This window comes from Peromyscus leucopus, chromosome 1 (assembly GCF_004664715.2).
Source record: "Peromyscus leucopus breed LL Stock chromosome 1, UCI_PerLeu_2.1, whole genome shotgun sequence".
NCBI lineage: Eukaryota > Metazoa > Chordata > Mammalia > Rodentia > Cricetidae > Peromyscus > Peromyscus leucopus.
The window spans coordinates 32,217,234-32,242,100 of NC_051063.1; the positions used below are offsets into that span (position 1 = coordinate 32,217,234).

Below are 24,867 nucleotides of genomic sequence, written 5' to 3' on the forward strand. Positions count from 1 at the left end.
CACAGCTAACGGCCAACACCCCACTTGCTTGCCTCTGTAGCACTAGTGAGAAAGTCAATTTCCCTTTTGTTTTTAGATTTAGATTACTATTCAGGAAAATAAGACAGTTTAAGCATTGACAGTTTCCAACTTTCAGGTTTTTATTTTATTTTATGTATGTGAGTACTCTTAACTGCATGTATGCCTGCATATTAGAAGAGGGTATCAGATCCCACTAGAGATGGTTGTGAGCCACCATGTGGTTGCTGGGAATTGAACTCAGGACCTCTGGAAGAGCAGCCAATGCTCTTAACCTCTAAGCCATCTCTCCAGCCCTGAAGTTTCAGTTTTACCTGAGAATATACGAAAGCAATTATGAGTCAAAATGACTGCGTAGCATTCTGACCTCTAGGACCATCGGCTGGGTGGAAAATCACTCTGTAGTGGAGGTGTGCTGTAGTACTTGCTGAGAAGGTTTGTGTGTGTGTTTTGCAGGCACCGAGGATGGCTGGCAAGGCGTCTCTCTTACATCCTTTTTGTTCAAGAGCGGGATGTGCACAAGGGCATGTTTGCCACCGGTATCACTGAGAATGTCCTGAACAGCAGCAGGTGAGGGTGGGACACTGGGGACATGCTGGGGACAGGTTGGATGTGTGGCAGTGGGATGGGAGTGGGAGTTAAGTCTCTTCTGTTGGTTTCTCTGCTTTTCCCCCAGGGAAATGCTTGCATTTCTGAGCAGTAAGTGTTAAACCCCAAAAGAAATTGAGGAAAGTCAGGAGAGGAAGGTGTGGTGAGGAGTGTGAGATAGGTGGACAGTTCTGTTTTATGGACTGTGTACTGAATAGTCTTCTAGAATGTGAAAGGCAAGTCATGAGCTAATGTTAGAGATGTGTGCACATAGGCCTAGGGGTCCCCATCAGTTTTCTATGTGACTGTTGGGGCAACCCATTCTCTGTTTTGATAGCCCAAAGAGGAGTGCTTGGTCTTTTGTCTAATGGGTTTTGAGTGCCCAAGGCCAAGTCCTTGTAGTAGGAGGTCACTGCTTCAGTCTTGGAGAATAAGATCCTTTGCTCTCAGAGAAAATGTTTACCTGTGAGGGAGGCTGACCTCAGCAGACTGCCAAGGAAAAGAGCCACACACCTTCGTTAATGTGTAGCAGTCTCCAGGAGAGCAGTTGCCCAGCGCGGCCAGAAACTGGAGTAGCTGTAGGGAAAAGGAAACAAGGGGATTTAGGGGATTCAGGATGTAAATAACTGCAGGGGTTAATGAGTGAGCGAGAGAAATCAGTGGCAGGGACGAAGTTCTCCTGTTGAGGGAGATGGAATGAGCCATGGAACGTCACTCGGGACAGAGTGATTAGCTCGCCCAGGTAGCTGGAGCCTTCCTCAGAAGACTAGTGACATGACCCTGACGCTGCCGGGACTGCTCGTCCCAGCCCAGCAGCCTTCTCTACCTGCTGACCAGGATTCTAGGAGGTTCAGAGACTTGTCTCTTTGGGGAGAAGTTTCTGTCAAACAAGGGAGTTCCAGAGAGCCCCTCCCAGTGCCTTAAATCAGGAGACCACGGAGAGCTAGGAAGTAGGGGCAGACTCCAAGGCATTCCATTTACCTTTATTTAAAGTTCGGCTTGCTCCATACTTTGCGAGGTGAGTTTCTGAGCCCTTAAGCATGGGAGCTTTGGTGAGAGTTTCTCTGCTTCACCTCTTGGGTGTGGCCCTCTTCACTGTAGCTGGAAACCAGAGATGGGGTGACTGAAACTTGGAGTTCATAAGGTTTGTTTGTAGGCCTGCCAGGGGTTCTGGCTCCGACCCCAATAGTGCTGGTTCTTAGTAAGTACTTAGGAAAACACGTTAGCTGAATTGCTGAATGGTTGGCAGTGGAGAGGCCACGTTAGAGACCCAGAGAAGCATCCTAGGCTCCGCAGTAAATGCCGTCTAGTTAAGCCTCCAGGTAACTAGGGTAGTGGACATGCTCTGAGTCAAGACCAGACCTGTCCACCTGGGAGGAGCTTTTGATCCCGAGCTCTGCCCTTGTAAAATGACTGGTTCAATTGGAAAAAAGAAAAAGTAAATAGTTATGTCCATTTTAATGCTTCTCAGAGAGTTTTATAGGCAGTTCTAGTGTTGTGACAATATAAACAAATGACAGATATGATTTCTAAAGAAAAACCATACATTACTTTGACTTTTTGTGGCAGTTTTTTTTTTTTTTTAACTTTGTTTATTATACTAGATTATGTAAAGCCATTTCCACGAAGTTTGTGTGTTCAACTCTGAGTACATGCTCCCTCATGGGTTATGTACCCAGGAGTAACCTTCCTTTTCCTTCCTTTGCTAAAGTGAAACATGACTGGGGCATTCAAATACCACAGCAGTCACTCAGTGAATCTGAGTGAAATCGTTAGGCCTGTCCAGATTCCTAAGGGATTCTTTGCCTTAGGAATGTGTTGCCCATTTTTTATATTATTATTGTTATTTGTGTATATATGAGTATGTGTCTGTGCAGGAGGAGGCCAGAGGGGTGACCGATCCATTCGAGCTAGAATTAGAGGCAGTTGTGAGCTGCCTGATGTGGGTGCTGGGAAATCAAACTCAGGTCCTCTGCACGAACAGTACATACTTGTAACCACTGAGCCATCCTTCCAGGCCCTGGCCATCAGTTGTGATAGACAACAGGGGCTAATGGTCCTCACTGGAGCTTTCTCTTTTGCCACTAAAGTACTTCTTTCTGCATGTTAAAGACTGGACATTTTATTCTGTTTTCCCACCCTATTCACTTATAGCCATAGTTTAGAATACACCATGTATGTCCTGTGACACAGAATCAGCTTCATTGTCTGACTTTTACTTTCAAATCAGAGTCGAAGAGGCAATTGCTGAAGTGGCTGCTGAGTTGAACGTGGATGGATCTGCCCAACAGCAGTCTAAAGCCATCCAGAAAGTGAAAAAGAAAGCCAGAAAGATCCTGCAGGAAATGGTTGCTACCGTCTCTCCAGGAATGATCAGGTAGTAAAGGGATGGATGGCCGGAGGCCAAGGCCAGCGTGTTTCCACCAAGTAGACTGGAACATTGGATCTTCTTTTCCTAGCTCAAGATACGAACAAAAGGCGTTAGTGTGTTTCAGTGTTAAATCTGCCAGCTCAGGTGTGGAACAGCACAGTGGAGGCCTCGATCCACTGTGCCCTGCTGATTGGCAGCAGCCGCTCTATTATGGGTATCGTCTGTTCTCAAATGGCCGAGTCTAGTGTCTTGCAGGGCGTGGTGGCATGTGTTAGAAGGGTCCTTTTGCTCACTAATTTAGCATGGCTGTTCACCTTCGAAGGACTAAGTGCTATCAGAGGGAAATGTGTTCATAGTCCACAGTGAGGAGGTACTTCTGTGAGTAGTGTGTGTTTACGTTAGAACACTCATTCATCAGTCCAGAAACCTAAGTGTGCACACACGAAGTCATTTACAAGTGCTTTTAGGTCGTAGGCTCAGAAGCTGTGGGAGGCAAAAGTGAGCTGTATGCAGATTTATAACCTATGCATGTTTGCCTAGGTTTGTGTAGATTCAGATGTTTTTATTTCTTTCAGGCTGACTGGCTGGGTGCTGCTAAAGCTCTTCAACAGCTTCTTCTGGAACATTCAGATTCACAAGGGTCAACTGGAGATGGTTAAAGCCGCAACCGAGGTAAGGATTTCTGCGCCCCATCACTCTGTTTCCCCTGAGTGTGTGGCTCGTGCTGTGAGCTCTCTCAGAGCATCTCCTCCGTGCGGTCAGGCTTTGGAAGCCTTTTGGAAGCTTCCCACTTTGTGATAACTGCAGTAGCATTTTGGGAGAGAAGCAGGGCCTATCAAAAATGTATAGAATTCTTTTTATAAGTTACCTCGCAACAACCTGAACACCAGGTCACACAATACCTGTTTTATACACAGGGAAATAGAGGCGTAGGTGGGGGGAACCATTGGCCAAAGTCACAGAGAGTAAATGATTTTCTCAGTGTTTTAAACCAAGCCTGGCTCCAAAGCCTCTGCTCCTTTTCCATAATGAAGACTGCCTCTCAGAAGAGGTGTGGTCGGCCTGGACTCTCAGAGATTCTCCCCCACTAGTGGCTGCTGGTGTAGTGGTGGATCTTACATCTAGTTATGTGGGCATTGGAGAATTGCTGGAGCATGTTTGTGGAGAGTGAGTCATTGCTTAGCCAGTGATGAATGACTGGAACCAAAGCGCAGTGAAGTGGGACCGACCGTTACCACCTGAGCTTTAAAGTTGGCGCTCCCTCTGCCCTAGACGAATCTGCCGCTCTTGTTCCTGCCGGTGCACAGATCCCACATCGACTACCTGCTGCTCACCTTCATTCTCTTCTGCCACAACATCAAGGCGCCGTACATCGCCTCGGGCAACAATCTCAACATCCCCATCTTCAGGTGAGCTCAGTGTTTGAGATCCAAGGGATTAAAGAGCCTGTTCTGTCAGACATGTTGGACACAACTTTAATCACAGAGAGGCAGAGGCAGGTGGATCTCTGTGAATTTTAGGCCATCTTTGGCCACATTGCAAGTTCCTGGTCTCAGGGCTGTATAGCGAGTCTCTGTTTCAAAAAAAAAAAAAAAAAAAAAAAAGAAAAGATTGGTTTGAATTTGGGATTTGTTGTGTTATATTTTGATACGTTATAAAAATGGCATTAGCCTTTTTTTATTAAAAAAAAAAGAGTAATGCTTCATTGTGTAACCTTTGGCTAGTACACAAAACAAGGCATTGTTCATGACCATATTTCTGTCTATGGACTACATGTTGGACTGTGCTTGGATAAAGTTGGGGACAGTGTTTATCAGGTGGAGGAAAGGCTGTTAAAAAGCAACGTGGTGGGGTATGGTACCAGACCTGTCAAAGGAGGTTAGGTGCTGGCCCCACGACAGATGAAGGTGGTTGAGAGTAACCCTGCTGTTACCTTGACCTCCTGATGTAGAGAATCCAATAAAACACAAACGGTGTTTGCTGGCATTCCACTCAAAGGGAACAGAGTGTGCAAAGGCGGAGACTCAAAGTACGGTGGTAGGAAAGTGATGGACAAGTAGGTAAGCTGGAGTGTGTACTAGGAAGCTCAAGGAAAGCCTGAGGGGCAGCTGCACAGATCGTAAGGGCTAGATCCAAAGCAGCTCTAAGCTAAGGTTGGCATCCGTCCTGGCTTTGGACACTGATGAGTTCAGACCTGTATGTTGAGTGGCCATTCTGGGCTTGAAGAGATTAATTAATTCTGATTCTGTTGTGAGAGTTCAGGCAGATGATGAGGACTTACATCAGAAGTACAGCCGTGTTCTTGGAGAGGGGGCAGAGACAGACTGAAAGGAATTAGTGAACTAAGTTCCTAGATGTGGGGCTCAGCAGAGGGTGTAGGAGGCTGGATCTGCTGTCTACGAAGTCGGGTCCCTGAGGAGCCAGTGAGGGCTGGGTTGAGCTGAGGAATGGAACTCTTAACTCCAAGCAGCACAGAGCACTGAGGCCAGCTCTGTGACCCCGTGAGTGAGGAGGGTGAACACAGAGAGAGACTGCAAAGAGCTGGTGGCCCGGCAGGCAGGGCCTCCCACAGTGGCGTCCAGAGTCCTGGCCTCAGTCTCCTGGTACAGGGCGCTCTGTCCTGGTCCCCAGACTGCTGCAGCCAGCCTGACTGGCGTCATCGGCAGAGTCAGTGGGAATTATCCGGTGAGCTTCGAGCAAGCATGGACAAGACACATTCAGTCCTCGCTGTCCAACAGCTTGTCATGTACCAGGAGTACAGACAAACAGCCGACAGTGACATTGAGGTGGGAGCCTACAGGACAGATAGGCTTCCCAGGGACTAGAACACCCATGTCACACTCAAGGGTATCTCTCCCAGCACCAAGGAACAGAGAAGCTGAATCAGAAAATCGTCGAAAGCTTGCCTGGGGAGATGGTGAAGTTGGTAAACTGTTGTCAGGCTTGAAGACCTACCTGAGGTGTGGAAAAGTCTGGGTGTGGTGGTGTCGGCTTGTCATCCTAGTGTTGGGGAGGCAGAGGCAGGGAACCTTGGCCTTTCTGGCCAACCAGCCTGGCCTGTTTGTCAAGTTCAGGCCAGTTAGAGATCCAGTCCCAAAACGTAGATAGGTCTTGATTAATGACACTTGTGGTTGTGCTCTGGCTTCATTTGTGCGTGCGTGCGTGCGTGTGCGTGTGCACACACACTCTCTCTCTCTGCTAGTGCTCTCCCATGGTCAGGCAGCTCACATACTCATTCCCTTCTGATCTGGTTTCCAGCGAGGCTTCTTGTTAAGTGTCAAGTTTATCATTTCCCATAATTGAGCATTCCTTTTCCGGAACTCATGCCAGCCATCGCTTAGCCTGCCTTTTCTTCAGATATGACGGATTGTAGACAAACTTGTCTGTTTGCAGTTTTCTCTTATCCCATGTAAGTCTCCACAATGACAAAACACATCTCAGGGTACATTGTTCACTCATACATACGCCCCACCCACATCTTACTCTGACTTCCAGATACAGACTAAGGAGGAGACCAAAAAATGTTAACATTTTAATATAATGTTGCTGTACACCAGTACAATACTCATGCCTATCTGAAAACAATTACTCCATCTGCAAAGTCCAGGAGAGGCTGAATCCAGGAAATCTCATTACAAACTTTCAACTTCATATCCAAGCTTATCAGGGTTGCAGAAAGAGACTTGGGGGAGGAAGCAGAATTGCTTTTTTCCTGCGTGTGCAAATGGACCTAGTTTTTGTTTTTTTTAAACACACAGACTGGAAGAAGGGATCTGACCCCTGGAGTTAGAGTTACAGAGGGTTGAGAGGGCACATAGGTGCCGGGCATTGAACCCAGGTCCTCTGGAAGAGCAGCCAGTGCTCTTAACTGCTGAGCTGTCTCTCCAGCCATTTCCTGTTTTGTAAAGATGCTTATATTTGATTTCAGTTTGATAAAATTTTTCTTATCATAGGGACCCTCTTATACATTAGTTATTTGAGAGTATTTCTCCAAAGAATATTTGTTCGCTTTACAAATTTTCCATGGGCCTGTGTCTAGAAAGAATGAACAGGGTTTAAAAAATTTTTTTATTGGTTCATTTCTCCCCCACCTCCCCGCCGCTTCTGAGACAGGGTTTTACTCTGTAGTTCTGGCTGGCCAGCAATGTAGACCAGGCTAAACTTGAAAATCCTAATCTCTGCCTCCTGAGTGCTGAGAATAAAGGCATGCACCACCATGCTCAGCCATTGATCTTGTTTTGACAATTTCATAGATGTATGTAGATATTCTGATTATTTCCTTCCTCCTACCTCTCTTCTCTTCCCCTGCCCCCTCCCTACCAGTCAGCCCCTTTCTAAATTCATGGCTTTTAGTCCTGTTTTATTTTGTGTGTGACCCATTTATGTTTAATTATTTTAAAGATTTATTTCTTTCATGTGTATGAATGTGCCTGCATGTATTTATAAGCATCACTTGTGTGTCTGGTGCCCAAGGAGTTCAGAAGAGCATGTTAGATCCCCTGGAGTTATGAATGGTTGTGAGCCGCCATGTGAGGGCTGGGAATTGAACCAGAGTCCTCAGTGAGCAGCCAGTGCTGTCAACTCCTGAACCATCTGTCCAGGCCGTGAGCCATTTAGTTTAATCAGGGCCACCCATCTGCATGACCACTGGACGGAGCTGTCCACTGGAATCTGCAGGACTCCAGTCTGTGTGACCAGTGGACAGAGCTGTCCGTCAGAGCCTGGTGGATTCACCAGTGGACACAGCTGAAGGCAGTGACTTTCTACTTTTAAATTTAGAAGCATTCCAAAATCTTGAAAGCTGTGCCATAACCTTTGCAGATGACATCACATTAGAACTCATTTGTGGCTTAGAAGTTACACAACACTACTCCAAAGGCCAAGGAATGGGTGAAGCATGTCAATAACATGGAGAATGAGCTTCTGCACTTACACTGTCAACATATGGGATTTCTTTCTGAATGGAAAGTGCTTTGGAGTATCTTGACCTTTGAGTCTTCTTTTTACATTTTTCCTCATAAATAATTCATGCATTCCCTCATTTGCAGTACCTTGATTCACAAGCTTGGGGGCTTTTTCATAAGGAGGAGGCTCGATGAAACCCCAGATGGACGCAAAGACATTCTCTATAGAGCATTACTTCATGGGGTGCGTATGGCCTCTAATTATCCTCAACACCATAGTGTTAGCTGTCACAGGAGGGCAACAGAGATGTTGGAACTAGGATTTTTACAAATTTGTTCTTTGATTTGGGAGGTGGCTGCATAGATATAAGTGATTTTTTTTTTTTTTTGTAATTTCCCAAATACAGCTTTGGTGGGATGCTCTGCAGTTATGGATATGGGGAAACGTTCTGTCAGTGATGAAGTTATATTTTTCCCTGCATTTTATCTTAAGATTCAGCTGTTGTGAGCTCATCTGAATTGCACGGTCTTAGCCCAGGTCTCCTTCTCTCTTGTCTCAGCACATAGTTGAGTTGCTCCGGCAACAGCAGTTCCTGGAGATCTTCCTGGAAGGCACCCGCTCCCGCAGTGGGAAGACCTCCTGTGCGCGGGCAGGGCTGTTGTCAGTGGTAGTGGATACTCTGTCCTCCAACACCATCCCTGACATCCTCGTCATTCCTGTGGGCATCTCCTACGACCGGATAATCGAAGGTCACTACAACGGTGAACAGTTGGTGAGGAGCCAGCCTGCACAAGGCCATCTTCGCCTTTCAAGCTTTGCTTTTATATTTAATGGTTAGCGTTAGGTAAGAGTGGCATTTTGCTAAACATGGCTCTTCTTGTTGCCCATCTGAAACCTGCCTGAGTGGGCATTGGTGAGTTGCCTTCATCTTGTCTGTCAGCTTGTGAGTGAGTTTCCTGTGTTTCCCTGGGCTAGGAGACATATGTGAACATGTGTCAGTGCTGGCCTTGATCATGGGATTTGAGGTGGAAAGCCACTTGTCAGTGAGTTGTGATGTCCACTATGGGGGGTGTTATCTATGCTTTGCTCTCTCTGAGGTCTATGGATTGATTATGAGCGAGTATTAGTGAAGCCAGAAGACTGGCTGGGTCATGTTGGCAAAGCAACTGCAAACTAATATGAGAAAAGGGAGCAAGTTTTTCAGTGAACTTTTACTAAGAGATGCGTGAGTCATAAGCATAGATTGGATCATCAAAAAGTGAACTCACGTGTGTAGCCAGCACCCAGAAGAAGGAAAGGTGTCAGGACCCCAGAAGTCTTCCGCACGCCTTTCCTATCGGCTCCCTCCAGGGGAGCCGCTTGTCCGGCCTCTTATGAAAGATGGTTTTCTCCATTGCTGAACTCTAAATAACAACAACAACATTAATAATAGTAATAATAATGTATGGGGTTCTTTGGTATCTGATTACCTGTGTAAGCACAGGCACCTGTGAGGCTCAGCCTTGTTGCTGGGTACAGTTCAGAGCCCACAGGGGAAGGTTCCACTGTGAATGACTCACACACAAAGCTCCTTAGTCTCAGCACATCGCTCTTGGAGCCCTCGGGTTCCCTTTGGTACGTGTGTACTGAGGAGGGGTGATAGCTGTAATTCTGAGTGTGCTCAGTTGATAGACACTGAACATCAGGCACGTCTCCCAGATCGTTTCCTCGCTGACCACTCTGACCAGCGGTGTGTGAGTGCCAGAGGAGTCCAGTTTTGTTGATAGTGTGGAAGTCTTGGGCAAAGTATGTGTTTCAAAACTTCCACTTCCTGTGTGTCAGAACTTCTAGGATGCTTGACAGCTGAGGCGTCAAGAATAAGGGATGGACCTGGAACTACAGCTGGCTGGTGACTCTTGACAGTTTGTGCCATCGCTGTGTGTGCCGTGTGGGATGCCTTGTGAAGAAAATACTTTTTAAAAAACATTCTCGTTAGTGGAAAGGCCACCGTGAGGCTGGCTGGCGCCCCCCACCTCTGCTCTTCTCCTTTTTGAGTCTTAGTACTTAGAGTTTCCAGGGCATGATGTCAGTTGTCCTTCACTGTTCTGGAGCTATAGCTTTGCGAATTGAGGGAAAGCATTACATGTTTGCTCAGTTTCCCCTGAACAACGAGGCTGTATCTTGTGAGCATCTTTGAATGCTAGAGATTTCTGGCAGATTTCAGTTGAAGCAGTCAGGTGTGTCTAGTCTGTGCCTGTGGGTCACATGATCCCAGGGTAGCTGTGAATGTGGCCCAACCCACTTAGAGTCAGAAGGTTGACAACCCTGGTTCCCAGTCACTCATTTTTCCTTCTTTACTTATCATTGTCTTTTTTACCAAGATAGAACTCAAATTTCTATTTAAAAATTATTCTAAGCCAGGCATGGTGTCTCATGGCTGTGTCTGAGCAGTTGGGTGGGGCTGCAGGGTTGCAGATTTGGATAGCATAGTGAGAGCCCCCAGAAGAAACGACAGCCGAGCACCCCCCCTTTACTGTTGTGTTTAGGGCAAGCCCAAGAAGAACGAGAGTCTTTGGAGTGTGGCGAGAGGTGTTATCAGAATGCTGCGGAAAAACTACGGGTATGTCCGAGTGGATTTTGCACAGCCGTTCTCCTTGAAGGTGAGAAGCTTTTAAAGCACTGGCCTGAAGCTTGTGTCACGGACACTTCCTTTTAACTGTTGAAGACCAAAGTATGGTTTATATGTTGTTATGAAGGTTTTTTTTCCCCTCTTTCTTTTAATTTTTCCAGGAATATTTAGAAAGCCAAAGTCAGAAGCCTGTGTCTGCTCCCCTCTCTCTGGAGCAAGCATTGTTACCAGCTATCCTTCCTACAAGGTAGGGTGTGCAGCCCTGTGCTGACCGTCCCGACTCTCAGCCCCTGCATGGCAGGGGACGGTGGGGGAGCGTTGGGAGGAGCATGCTCCTTCTTCTTCCCTTCCTCACTGCAGTGACAGTCCTGATGGGATAAAGGATGTGGGAAGGCGCTTGCTCGCTCGCTCTCCCTCTCCATGTAGGCTTTGTCTAATTACAAGTCAAACCTCTTGGATTTTGTGAATCTTGTTGGATTATTTGATTTATGCTTTTGAATGTCTTAACTGAATTCATTTGGGGCTCGCTTGGGTTATGCATATTCTAAGTGAGTGAGACTCGTAAAAGAGTGTTTGATAGTAATTGAATTTTCCAGAACTGAAAGTGCATTGTAATTTAGAGCCCTTCCTTTATAGTAGGTAAAATGTGGAGCTTGCAGATATTCTAAAACATGGTCTCTTGCTTCCTGCATTCTTTCTTTCAGTGAGTTTGGAAGTGATGTATCAATAGACTATTTAGTCATTAATAAATAAAAAGTAAAAATAAAAAGTATTCTGTCTGAAAAAATATATTAGGCTCTATGTTGTAGAGGAAAACAACCCAGATAAATGATCTGTTTATAGTTTCAATTTAAAATATGTAGTGATCAGAGCTATTCATACATTTAGAAATTAGTCCTATATTTTGAGCACAGGGCTAGGTGTGGCACGTGTGTGTCACCCCAGCAGTAGGAAAGCTGCAGGCTTAAAGAGGACCTAGTCTATATAGTGAGTTTTAGCTAGCCTGGGCAACAGAATGAGATGCTAGCTCAAAAAAATAAAATGAAAATACCGTTGAAGTGTGGGGCTATAGGAGGCTGATTTTACAAATCTTTTCAGACCTAATGATGCTGCCGATGAAAATCAAGACATATCCGGTAACGAGTCCAGAAACTCGGCAGACGAAGCCTTCCGAAGAAGGCTGATTGCAAACCTGGCCGAGCACATCCTCTTCAGTAAGCTGAGCTCCACGCTTTGCTGTCCCCAGTTCACACTGTGGGGCAGTGTGGGCCGTGCGGGCCGGAAGTCTGCTCAGGGCAGTCCTCTTGAGTCCGTCCTCTCTTCCATGGGCTGTAGTGGGCGGGACTCTGGAAGGAAAGTGACAGCGAGGGTCGGGTCTGAGAAGCACAGCAGGACACCCAAGTTGTCCAGTAAGAGAGTCCCCATGCCGGGATTCTCATGCTTCTTAACACATGCTTAGGACTGTGTGCCCGAGCTATTGTGTGGCATGCTGTCTGGGCTGACAGTTGGGCATCTCTCCTCTAACCCCATGCATATTTTTAATTCAGTAACTCCTGAGTGGCTCCCCATCCTAAAGCTGGGTTAGCTGTGGGGAATGCAGATGGAACCCCTAGTGCCTCTGCACCCTGACAACTGCTGCTGCTCTCCTGGAATAGCTGTGCACAAATTGTGTATCCAGGTTAACCCTGAGCAGAGGGTAAGCCAGCCACCATCAAGCTGTCCTTAAATTCCAAGTGCAGCATTGTGCATTGGAGTGGCTCTTGGTGGTGCCCTGGGGCTCGGCCCTTGTTGGCTCTCCTTGCCATTTCCTGAGCCACTTCTGGTCGGTCTCATCACTGTCTCATTACTCCTGCGGACAATGTGCAGAGGGTCCGACCTTCAGCTGGTGTCTCCCATTCTCCCACTGTGGCTGCTGCTTTTCCTCCGTGTGTGTGTGTGTGTGTGTGTGTGTGTGTGTGTGTGTGTGCGCGCGCGCGCGCGCGCGTGTGTGCGTGCGTGTGCATGTGTGCATGTGTGCGTGTGTGTACGTGTGCGTATGTGTGTGCGTGTGCGTATGTGTGCGTATGTGTGCGTGTGCACGCGTGTGTGCGTGTGCGTGTGTGCATGTGCGTGTGCGTGTGTGCATGTGCGTGTGCGCGCGTGTGTGCCAGAGAACTCTTCCTTAAGAATGTATGATAGTGTGTCCCACACCTCAGATACAGATGCCCAAACGGATTCTTCCTAACTGTCAAAGGTTTGGAAAATAGAAACGAAGTAAATAGCAAATTTACCTCCTGATAATCAGTGGTATTGCTGTCTGGTCTCTAAAAATATTTTGTGGCTTTGAACTATTTTCTACTTATTATGGTGTTTTTAAGTTTTTCATAAACATTATTCCTGATGGCTGTAAAATGGTGCTGGGTTCTTTGCAAATACTGGAGTCAGCTTTAATTGTGAGTGAAGTATTTCTAAATTCACTGTCATTTCAAAAGACTCCGAAATGGCAACTCTATTTCATATATCTCTATCTGATGATAATTTTGTACAAATTCAAAGTTCTGAGTTCCAAAGCATAGGTATTCTAAATGTATCTCCATGTCTCCCCCTCCCTGCTTCTCTGGGCCACACTGAAAAGAGGAAATGCAAGCATACTGAGCATCCTTGCTATGAGCGTCTCCTAGGCTGTCGGCTATTTCCTGCATCCCAGTGAGTCTCCATGTTTTAAAAATGGAGGCTCTTCAGTTTATGAATTCACTCCAAGTCATGAAATCAATTAGTATAAAAGTTAGAATTTGAGCCCTGATTTTATGACTTAAGTCTATTTCCTTGCTCTTGAACTTTCATTTTGCACATGGAGACATACAAGAAGAGGGACATAAGACTAGCCATAGCATGCCAACACACACAGCGGAGGGCCCCTTAGAGTTCCAGAGTGTGCCTACATTTTGGGTTTTGGTATTTCAGTAAAGACGTTTGTTTAGTGACCTAATCTCATTGGTCTGAATTGAAGGTGGACCTGTCATAGAGTGCTGTCTCCTGGCTAGTGACCGCTGTGAGGCTCCTTTGTATCAGAACACTGGCAAATCCAGTTGTGTTTCCATTGTAAGCTGCAGTATAGGAAATATAGTAGAAGACATGGTTAGCTCCACATGCTCCTGTTGGAAGCTAAGGTACTTCCAAGCTCTCACTTAAGTTAGAGCAAGGCCCACTGATGCTCTGTTTCTTTTCAGCTGCCAGCAAGTCCTGCGCTATCATGTCCACCCACATCGTGGCCTGCCTGCTGCTCTACAGACACAGGCAGGTAGGTCGGATGCTCCTGGTGGCTCAGGAGGAAGCCCGGGTGTTTTCAGCCTGTTCTAGGCTGAGGCTGTGCGACGAACCGTGACAGAGAAGCAAAGCACCCTGCCCAGAGTTCACCAGCCCCGTGAGGGAAGAAGTCCGCATGAGATTGAGGCAGACTGTAAATGCATATAACAGAAGGGTGCCGCTCTAGTGTAGTTAACTTAAGTAAGGTATATTTCAATGACACACAGTATGCATTCTGGTGGAGAGCAGTTTCCAGCAAGTTTGCTGTGTATGTTAGAGCCCCCTCTGCCCTCCCACAGTAGGCTTGTGTAGCTCTGCCGTGGGAGAGACTGCGACTTGGATGTTCACTGTCAACCTCTTGACACCAGACTGGGGTCTGTATATAGACCCTAAATAAACACTCGGGAGGTGAATGAAACGGGTCCTGACTGAGACTCGGCACTATTTCACACTGTGTCTCCTTCCCTGTGTGACCCCTTGTGCTCGGGTTCTGTGATGTGACGTCTGCCCGTGACATTCCTGGGAGCAGCTTCTTAGTGCCTTCCCTACCGCTTGCCTCGCTGGTCTGGGCCTGTTCCTGTGTGTGCCTGCAGGGCAGCCACAGCAGGGAAAATCTGGGGAGATCAGGCTTTGTGCTGTCACAGTCCACTTTTGTCTCTCTGTAGGGAACCCACCTCTCCACACTGGTGGAAGACTTCTTTGTGATGAAGGAGGAAGTCTTGGCTCGTGACTTTGACCTGGGATTCTCAGGGAATTCAGAAGATGTCGTCATGCATGCTATTCAGCTTCTGGGAAACTGTGTCACTATCACCCACACTAGCAGGAAGGATGAATTTTTTATTACCCCCAGCACAACTGTCCCATCAGTCTTCGAACTCAACTTCTACAGCAACGGGGTACTTCACGTCTTTATCATGGAAGCCATCATAGGTACGTTAGGGCCGGAAACGTTCTCAGGGTTTGCCTGGAACACATGGGATGCCTGGTTGGTTTAGTTGCCGGCACCTTGTTTGAGGGAATGCACCACTGTGGTTTAGTCTCCAGTGAAAATATTGCCCACTGAGTTACCCTTCACAGCGCTGCAGTTTTTACTGTGGAGGTGAGTTAGAGTTGGGAGAACGGAGAACCAGAGCTTCTTAGAGAGTGGGATTCTGTGGGGTCTTGCTTACATTTCTCCAGCTGCTGCAGACTTATTTTCACTTGTTATTCGGCTTTAGTGGTAATGTCAGAGTCCCCGGCATGGCACTGGTGACTCTGCTGCCCCTTGTGTTTCCGCAGCCTGCAGCCTTTATGCACTTCTGAACAAGAGGGGCTCGGGAGGGTCTGCTGGTGGCCCTAGCAGCCTGGTCAGCCAGGAGCAGCTGGTGCGGAAGGCGGCCAGCCTGTGCTACCTTCTTTCTAACGAAGGCACCATTTCTCTGGTGAGTGAAGGCTCCTCCATGCTTCTGATCCTCTCCTGATTCTGTGCGTGCAGGTGTGAAATACCTTTACTTTCTCTTCCTGTGTGTCCTGCACCTCTCTGTTCCACTTCGGAGTTTTAGCGACCACTAACCTAGCTTGGCCTTGACTGTTTTGGTTTGTGTCTGGCTCAGTGCCCAGTGCCCTGGCTCTGAGGCATGAGATTGCTGGGAGTTGGCAGTCAGACCCCAGGCACTGCACAGTCACTGTGCAGAAGGTACTGTGTGGGTGTCAGTAGCTAGCGCACCCACGTGTGACTGTTGGAACCCTGGTGGTAAGTGGATGAGAGATCACCTTCTCAGCTTCCACACTCAGAGGCTCAGAAGTGAAGTGTGCGTGTTCGTTTTATCACATCCCTACACCAGTGATGTTTAAATTGAGGCCTAGTGAGCAGATTTTGGATTCTCAAAACCAAGTAGAATCTATATTTGCCCTGTACTTTTTCTCCTGTATGACTGATTATTGGGACATTCACGAGTGTGTACATTTTGAGTGTGGTCTTCTTGAACATGCCTTTTGTGTGTGGTTGACACTTGGGTGGCAGGATCAGGAGGGGTGTGTGCAGATAGGGCTCCTAATGTGGGCCTCACAGTTCTTAAGGGAATTTTTTGTTATTGGGGTGTTGTGTTCCTTTTGATGACTTGTGTAAACCATCTTCATTGTGAGATAGCTCCTGTATGGAGAGCATTGTAGAACAAGAGACAGAAGTCCCCCGAAGGTCCGGGAAGCTGGTCCTTCCAGGGCTTTCCCCACTCAGGACATTGGGCTCCAGAGCAATGACTTGCTTGGGACCACTTACATGCACTGCCTTTGGGAAGGGCTCCGTTCTCTGGCCTTGGCGTGGCCATTTATCAAGACAGTGGACAGCAGAGACCCGCGGCCTTTCTGGGGTGGGTGAGGCGGTGGGTTGGAAGGACTAACAGCTGCTCTGCAGCCTCTGAGAGACGTGTGAGGTCACTCACCTGGAGATGACTTTTCTTTTCAGCCCTGCCAGACTTTTCACCAAGTCTGTCACGAGACGGTAGGAAAGTTCATCCAGTACGGCATTCTCACCGTGGCAGAGGTGAGGGGCACCGCCTTTGTTTTCGTTATTTCCCTTCTTGTTCTTCACTTTCTTTCCTGCCAATGATTTATTTAAACCAGTGTTTCCACCAGTTATCTCAACCAATAAAATACATTTGCTCTGCACTGATGTCCAGATGGTAGAAGAGGACAGTAAAAATGGGGCACAAGTGTCTTGGGGTTGTTTAATACTTGGATTTCTTTTCTAAGTGGTATTTTCTAGATTAAAACATACTGTGATTTGATTCTCTGGCATCCAGAAGTTGATTCTGGGATGAGACATGAAGCTTATCAGGGTACTTGTAGCTTACACGTAATCATTTTTATCTTTTGAGATTGCAGATCTGGTCTGCTGGATGCAGCGTAGTTCAGAGGGAGTGGGAGAGCAGTTTAGGAAGATGTGAAAGTTCCATCTTGTGGCTCTCCCTCAAGCTCCTTCTGTGCTCCCCGGCTGCCTCCCAGTGGTTTTGACTTTGGAAAAGGCTGAAAATTAGCATGAGGGATGTGAGGCAGAAAAGGATCAGGCAGGCTCTGAGAAGAGGATTGTTTTGTCAGGGTTGGTTGGTGGTTGGTTGTGTGCCTAGGCAGAGTAATTACTCTTAGCCATCTTCTTGGTATAGCAAGATGACCAGGAAGATGTCAGTCCTGGTCTTACAGAACAGCAGTGGGACAAGAAGCTTCCAGAACCCCTGAATTGGAGAAGTGATGAAGAAGATGAAGACAGTGATTTTGGTGAGGAGCAGCGAGATTGCTATCTGAAGGTACTTTGGTGAAGGATTCTGGGTCTACAGCAGTGAAGCGTTAAGTTGACGTTGCAGCCCAGCAGTGGGGACTGTGACTTACTTATGTCCGAAGAACTTCCGAGCCAGCTCTAGCCAGCTCGGGGACTGTTCGCCCAGTAAAGTCATTTAGAGTTAATGCCTTATATTGTCCAGTTTGGGGGCCGGTAAGTGGAAAGGGGAGAGGATTTGAAAAGGTAGGAGAAGAAAGGAAGCCACTTCAGCACCTCCGAGAACTGTTCAGGCGGCACCCGAGACCTGCTTGTACCCGCTTTCCACAGGGCAGGCGTCGTGTTTCCACATGACACTTAGGCGCTGCCTTTCTTTCCACTTGGGTTTTATAGTTTCCCATTGCACAGTGCTCTTGCTTCGTGCACTTGAATATGTAGTAGCTGCTCCCTGCTCTTTGCATGCATGAGTGGCCGTCAGGCTTGGATTGCAAACCTGGAGGGCTCAGCCCCTAGTCCAGGCGTTTTCAGTGCTGAGAATTGGTTATAGTCTTGTCAGCCAATTGGGGTGGTTCCTTCTAGATGACTGTTGAGCGGACACACCCCTCAAGTCTATGGAGGCGAATGATGGCACTGGAGAGTACTCTGATCTCAGCTGCTCTTTCCTAATCACATGCTGGAGCAGCAGACACCTTTCATGCAGTGCTGGTGGGAGGGACCATCTTCTGAAGTACTGGGCCCTCCCAGATTCCCCAGCAGCCGGCTCCGCTGTCCCATCCTTTCTTGTGACCTCGCCTCCTCTCACACTCAGGTGAGCCAATCCAAGGAACATCAGCAGTTCATCACCTTTCTTCAGAGGCTCCTGGGGCCCTTGCTAGAGGCCTACAGCTCTGCTGCCATCTTTGTCCACAACTTCAGTGGTCCAGTTCCCGAGTCTGAGTACCTGCAGAAGCTGCACAGATATCTTATCACCAGGACAGAGAGGAATGTGGCAGTGTATGGTATGTGGAGTCATTGTTTGGGCTTCTTTTAAAACTGTTTCCCTATGATCTGTTGATTTTGGGAAATTGGGGAAAAAAGGCGGAATTATGCTGACTTTTCATTCCTGAGATCTGCCATGGTATGTCATATAAATTAAATGGTGCAATTCTGTATTCTGTGTCTGCCTTTTGCAGTTAACATGAGTGAGATTCGTACATGCTGCGTGTGGTTCTGTCTGCTGTGTAGTCGTTCACTGTGCAGGTGCCACCTCTCTTTGCCTTGCTGTTGATGGCATTGAGCTGTTGGCAGTGAAGAGCCCCTTTGCCAAATGCTGCCTTGTACCTGTCTGAATCCAGGTGGTGGGCACCACAGCTTAGCGCGTGCCCTCAGCACGTCTGTAGGACAGTCAGCTTTCAGAGCCAGAAGAGATGTAAAGATAGTTATTCCCTTCATGCCACTTTAGGGATGCCTGTCCCAGGCCCTTGGCTAATCAGTGGCAAACATGGGTTAGAAATCTTGTTTCCTGACCCCTAGACATGAGCTTCATGTGTGGTCATGGGCCTAAGAATCATCTCTGCATCACTATCCAGTTTTAAAAAAATTTTACACACCATCTTGTTTGATTCTCACAAACCCCTGCAAGACGGATGCTTTGTGTGTGTCTTCCTTCTCTCTTCTCTGCCTCTTTTTAAATCTGTTTTCATTAGCAGATGATAGAATAGGTTTAAAGAGATAGTAGGTCATTTGAAGGAGGCCGTGGTAGTTGCCAGGAGCAGTAGGGAGCTTGCTCCAGTCTGGACTCCTGCTTTCACACTCTGTAGGCTCCGATGTAGAGACTTGTGTGTGCAGAGCCTGAACACTGACAGGCCTTGTTGTTTCTCTGCAGCTGAGAGTGCCACATACTGTCTTGTGAAGAACGCTGTGAAAATGTTTAAGGATATCGGGGTATGTGTCCACGACCGTGCTGGCCTTTGTTTCATGTGGCTTGACCTGTTGCTCTCCCTTTGTGGGATCTGGAAGAAGCATTTTCTGCAGGGCTAATTGGGAATGTATTTCCTAGGGTGAGGGTTGGGGCAGGACATGTTGAAGGCTTGTTTGAATGGCTCAGGATTCTTTGGGTTTCACATTCATTCCCAAACTATAAGTAACGGCCATTGGGCACATTCAGAGTTAACTATTCCATAGTCTGTTATTTTCTTGCATGTTTACTAACATTGCTGGAATTAGCCTCAGGTTTCTTTACCTTCATGTATGATGAGCTCCACAGAGCTGTATGTGACTTTTTATAAGGGTCTGTTTCTGACTTTATTCTAATATAAGCTGTGAAACCCAAGGCGCTGGCTGAACTCCCTGAAATCCCTGTCTCACGTCTCCACGCTTGCATCAGACCCACACATCTATAGTGTTGGCATTGGACGTGCAAATCTCCACACCACATTTATGTGGAGCAGCCTACAGTGTTCTGTCCTAACTGATAGAATAGAGTGAGTCTTTCTGGGTCTTGGACATATGTCTGGGGCTGCTAACAAACGTGCTCCCTCTACCCCGCTTGGTTTTTGACTTGTATTTTCTCTTACCTCTCTCTTTAGGTTTTCAAAGAGACCAAGCAAAAGAGAGTCTCTGTTTTAGAACTGAGCAGTACTTTCCTACCTCAGTGCAACCGGCAGAAACTCCTGGAGTATATTCTGAGTTTTGTGGTGCTGTAGGGATCTCTCAGCACCTACGGCGAGGGAGGGGCTAAGGATGAGTCCCTTGAAGGCTCCAGTCTGACCCAGTGTGGCAGGTGTCCTGGTGTGGCCCAGCCTGCCTTACTCCGAGGAGACCTCCAGGAAGATGCGTGCCTTCTGCCCACCCCGGGGACCTGCGCTCCACCCAGCACAGTCGCAGTGGCCTGCGCAGAGCACTTGGGGCCAGTGCCATCTGTGATCCCTGATCACTAGGTTACTAGGTGACATCTCAGTAAGTTATTTTGGAGTTTATTAAAGATTCACATTTTAAGTTTGACTTTTAAGGACTAGTTACTGTGATGGACGTAGAGGTGTATGTAGAACTGACTCTTGTATAGTATGTAATAATGTTTCTCCATCTCCATTTTATCGCTGTCTGTGTGAAAACCCTTTCCTCTCAAGTGCTTTACTAAGGAATGACTCTGCCCTGGGCTGGCAGTCTCAAAACATGTTTGAATAGCTGCCTGAAAGCAGATGATACTGTGTAGGGCAGGAAGTGAGATACTGTGACAACAGATCCAGTGTCGGGAGGTGAATCTGGTTGGAAAGGGGGAGGCTGCACTTGGCCAGGAAGGAGGCACTGGAGGCTTTGCTCACAGGACAGAGGGCCATGGAGTTGTGATGTCCGGGCAGTATTCAGAATCGCTGCACCCTCCCCGCCCTTGAATGGTGGGCACTTCTGCCTCGTAGGGCCTCCAGCCCGTCAGCTTCTGTGCTGGTTGGTAGCTTGGCTGGGGATTGCTGGCCTGTGGCACCCTGGCTGCCGCCTGCTGACCCGGGGTTTCCAGATGCTGCCCACACACTGGGTGCTGCACCCCAGTCTGGATGACTAGTGCTCAAATGGTGCACTGTGCAGCCTGTGTGGCATGCACATTGGCCCTACAGAGTGGCAGATGGTTGGAGGCCTATGTGGATTTTAAACTCTGAGAAGCATCCTTGGTGTTTTAGACATTTGTATGGGCTACATACCCAAACTCCATTGCCACTTACAGGCAAATAATTATGAAAATTTTCTCTTTACAATGGGTAGGTGCCTTTTTGTGAGCAAGGAGCATAATTGTTAGTTATTTGTGGTAATTATGGCAGTTTCTTAATGATCATGTGACAATACAATTTCTAACAATCTCCTGTCCATATCTCTTTGATTTTATGGAATTAGGAATTTTTCTGATGAGTGTTCCATAGATGATTTGGATTTATAAAAGTATTAGGGGTGAGGTTTGTACTTTCCTGAACTTGAATTTTAAACACTAATAGTATCCTGTGAGAGATGTGTGTGTCCGGGGAGGGTGGGCTCCTGCCTGGCATCACACAGTGCATGAAATGGCTGGTTTGGAGCTCATAGCAATAACGCTGTGCTGGGGGTCTGCACCCCTGCCCAGTTGTGCATGTCAAGTCTCCCTTCCCTTTGCATCAGTCCACTGTCAGTTGTAGCGACGTGAGTGTGGAGTGAGGTGTTCACCTTTAGCCTTCTCTATTGTTATACTGACTGTACTTGGGAGTACCCGGGGTCGGGCTCACTCCCTTGGGGAGACCCTTCTGGGGACTCGAGCATTTTGTTGGTCTTTCTTCTTTCTTTACCCTCTAAATGGAAACGGAAGGTGGCTCCCTCGGTCAGGTGGCTGAAGAGCTGTGGACCTGACCTCCCAGTGGGTGCTGCTGCCCTGCCTGCCTGCCTGCCTGGCACCTGCAGAAAACTGCTGCTTCTGCAGCCTGCTTCTCTCAGAGAAACGTGCACGTCCCTTGCTGTGCTCCCCCTTCTGGTCAGTTTCATTTTAGAGACTGCAGCTCACTTGCTGTCACGGACACCTAACTCACTGTGAGGAGCGGAATGCATGCTTTTTGGAATTAACTGGTGCTTTGAAACCTTTTTTAAAGAGGACAAATCTCAACCAAAGTTATGCTCACCCCAACAAGCTGACCCTTGAGTTAATTTAGCACAACTCATTCTTCAGTGCCTCGTTAGGAAAAGGAAAGAAAACCAGAAGGTTGGTTCCACACTAAGGCTGGCAGGGCGCCCTGTTCGCTAATAGAGACATCCCCTTGTTTTCCAGCAGTGGTGGCTTCCTTGGAAGATTAAACAAACTAGGTGCTTGTATATAATTTATTACAGTTTACTCTACTGCATTTCTGTCAAACTGAAATGCATGCCCTTCAGGGGAAGACTGTGAGTCAATTTAAAATAAATAACTAAAAACCTAATACTGAGCAATATGAAGCTGCACTCTTTTTAAGTGAGGCTAACCCAAGTAATTCAGAGAGGGGAGGGATGTTTGCTTTTCTAATCCTAAGGACAGTGAAGGCAAAGACAAGTGTTAAGGTGAGTACAACCAGGAATGCGCTGCACCCTTCTTGGCTCTATTAAACCTTGGAAGTCATGAGGGTGAGTACAGAAAATATATCTGGGATGGCAGTGAATGGAAGCATCCTCGTTTCCCATAGTGTTTGTATCATGTGAGAGCTCTGACATGTGTGTCTGGGTTCTGGGGAGACGTGGGAAATCTACAGTTCACTTTAGCGCTGAAAGGCAGTACACAAGCCTGCGGAACCTAGAATTTCCCAAACTGTTTTGACCTCAGGACCTTTCTCCCCTCTGGGACACCTCGCTGCATGCCATGGAAAACATTTTGGGAAACTACATTAATTAGTTCTTTAAGCAGACCAAATGGTCACAAACAGTGGTATTGAGGCAGAATTTGCATGCTTTTGTATCGTCCATGATGCACTGAGTGGACGTTATTTTTCCTAGTTGGAAAGAGTAAGCACAGAACATTGACTGGAAATCAGCTACCCACGACCCTGGCCTTTTAAAACTGAAAGTAGCAGAATTAATACAAAGATTAATTGGGGTAAACAATAAAGGTTTTAATTCAGATCTAGAAGAAAATGCTGCACAACTGAATGCAGATTTTTATCCATAGATAATTCTAGTGTTTTGAAATGATAGACCCTATCTTTAAGGTTTATAAGACTTACTATGGGATGTAAATCTGTTTTTTAAAAACACTTTTTAGGAGCCTGAGAGTTGCCGTCTGGCATTTAGTTTAGTACAACCAATGACTGCTTCTAGAGACTCTTGACCTTACCTCCCAACAGCTGAAGGGCTAACCGTCTCTATGCCGGGTGTTTGTTACAGTATTTGCCCATTGTACAAAGTGACCTAGATTGTTGTAAAAAAACTACTACTGTAGAATAGCACTGTATGATTTTGTGAGGGACCCCGCTGTGGAAATGCTCACTGATTTTTATGCCTGATGATGGTGTATCCTGAGAAGCATGGAAATGGAGTTCTGTTTTAATAAACCAAAAAAAAAAAAAAAAAACCCAGTCTGTTGTGGAATATTGTTTTAACTGTGTAAAGGTGTCTTACATTTGTTTCTGCTGCTTTTGTTAACAATGTAAAGACGTGTTACATTTGTTTGATGAAATAAAATGAACCTGGGGTCAGGAGGCCGAGTCAGCAACTAGCTGACAGGAAGTGGTAGGGAGGAACTAAGTTTCGCGAGGGTTCTTAAGTGGGGGCTGAGCAGAAGGACGACCCCCTTGTTTGGGAGATGTGAGCAAGGAGAGAAGGTCAGCTATTTACTGTTCAGCCTGTCTGAGCTAGCAGGATTTCACTTCAACCTTTGAGTCCTGAGTTCTATACTTGTATAGAGATTGAGGTAAAGTTTCCTTTAGAGGCTGTGAGAGCCGGTGCCTGAGGGAACAGGATTTCCACCTGGCCATCGCGCCAGCTGTGGAGTGCATTTGCTGGTTAGGGCAGCAGCTGCTTAAGGTGCAGCAGCCCTTGTATTGAATGAAACACCAACACCCACCACCAAAAAACCCCAACTCATTTTTAATGTCTTGGATTCGTTGTTATGAGTTTCATGTTATCCATTGTATCATGCTTGTTAGACTTCAGATAGAGCTTTATTCAAATGCTCAGTTTGTGACCCAAGATCAACTTGTGAGTCTCCCAGCCCTGACTTTGTTGGCTCACAGCCTTTCAACCTGGATGAAGCGCTGGAGATGGGATGTCTTCTCACATCCCAGAGAGGCTCTTGTGCTGCTGTGGACCCTGTTACTGCGCTTTCTGTCACCTACCTTTCATATATATTCAACTTTACCAAAAGTACAGTGAAGTCCTACCTTCCTCTCCTAGTTTATAATAGTTGCTCAAAAATATTAGCTGACATTTTTTTTTTAAAGAATTTCCTTTAAAAAGGAAATAGGGATATTTCGTAGTTCCTTTAAGTGCACCCAGATGCAGCTGCCCAGGACTGTCTGGAGATGGTGGCAGACAGGTGCATGGCAATGGTGGACCTTCCTTTTGAGTGCCCGACGTGGCTTCCAACTCTGGAGTTAGAAGGTTTTTTAGCACCTGTAGTCACCTTCCAGCCTCATTTTTGTTCCTGCATGGACGTTCTCTTCCACAGGAGGTGTGGAGTTGACTTAATTTGCTAAAGTATGCCTAAAATGGACACTGGAACACACCCATTGCAGTTAGGGTGGAATTCAATTTTATTATTTCCAACATCTTTGCATTTGAGGGTGTCCCTATATAAATGTATTTTGCTTTTCTTATCTGCTCACTCAAGAGGGTCACCTTCAGTGATGGGTTTCTAGTTGCTGTTTTAATAATAAATCTCAGCACCCAGAAGTTAATTTTAGAGGACGCTGAGGCTGAAAGTAATAGAAAGGTCATTTTGGGGGAAAGAGAAATCAGTCAGTGGGTAACAGTGTGTCCTGTGTAGTTTGTGTTGTCAACTTCATACAGCCTGGGAAGAGGGAACCTCCATTGAAGAATTGCCTCTACCAGTTAGCCTGTGGCTGTGTCTGAGGAATTGTCTTGAATGATGATTGATGGGGGAGAGGCCCCGCCCAGTGTGGTTGGTACCTGTGTAGGTGATTCTGGGCTGTATAAGAAAGCTAGCAGTTCATAGATGAGGTGGATGTTGGGGTGGGGCCCGGGCCTGGGCTTCAGCTGGACTGGTCAGCCTGCCAGCTTTCCCCCATTGTCTCTCCAGCCCCCTGCCTCACATGCTCTACCTTGGCCAGTCCCTCCAGTGAGCCTGTTCTGCTCTCAGGCCCTCCGGTCCGGCTCCGTTCATTCACACTCATGCTTGCTCACACTCACACCACCAGGGCCAGCCCC

General features: G+C 47.0%; 1 protein-coding gene across 3 annotated transcripts in view; it reads left to right on the forward strand.

Annotated features, from left to right (window-relative positions):
- Gpam (glycerol-3-phosphate acyltransferase, mitochondrial) overlaps positions 1-23,053 on the forward strand; it is a 60,319-nt gene extending 37,266 nt beyond the window's left edge. For all 3 annotated transcript variants that reach the window (XM_028875075.2, XM_037206082.1, XM_028875076.2), the window contains 17 exons: positions 475-588; positions 2,837-2,983; positions 3,553-3,649; positions 4,250-4,386; positions 8,026-8,125; positions 8,442-8,654; positions 10,408-10,521; positions 10,652-10,737; positions 11,589-11,704; positions 13,700-13,770; positions 14,441-14,705; positions 15,054-15,196; positions 16,219-16,296; positions 16,916-17,056; positions 17,834-18,023; positions 18,890-18,948; positions 19,593-23,053. In XM_028875075.2, coding sequence (XP_028730908.1) covers positions 475-588; positions 2,837-2,983; positions 3,553-3,649; positions 4,250-4,386; positions 8,026-8,125; positions 8,442-8,654; positions 10,408-10,521; positions 10,652-10,737; positions 11,589-11,704; positions 13,700-13,770; positions 14,441-14,705; positions 15,054-15,196; positions 16,219-16,296; positions 16,916-17,056; positions 17,834-18,023; positions 18,890-18,948; positions 19,593-19,709 — 2,188 coding nt within the window. In that variant the 3' untranslated portion in view covers positions 19,710-23,053. The remainder of the gene's footprint in view (positions 1-474; positions 589-2,836; positions 2,984-3,552; positions 3,650-4,249; positions 4,387-8,025; positions 8,126-8,441; positions 8,655-10,407; positions 10,522-10,651; positions 10,738-11,588; positions 11,705-13,699; positions 13,771-14,440; positions 14,706-15,053; positions 15,197-16,218; positions 16,297-16,915; positions 17,057-17,833; positions 18,024-18,889; positions 18,949-19,592) is intronic.
- The last annotated feature ends 1,814 nt before the right edge of the window (positions 23,054-24,867 follow it).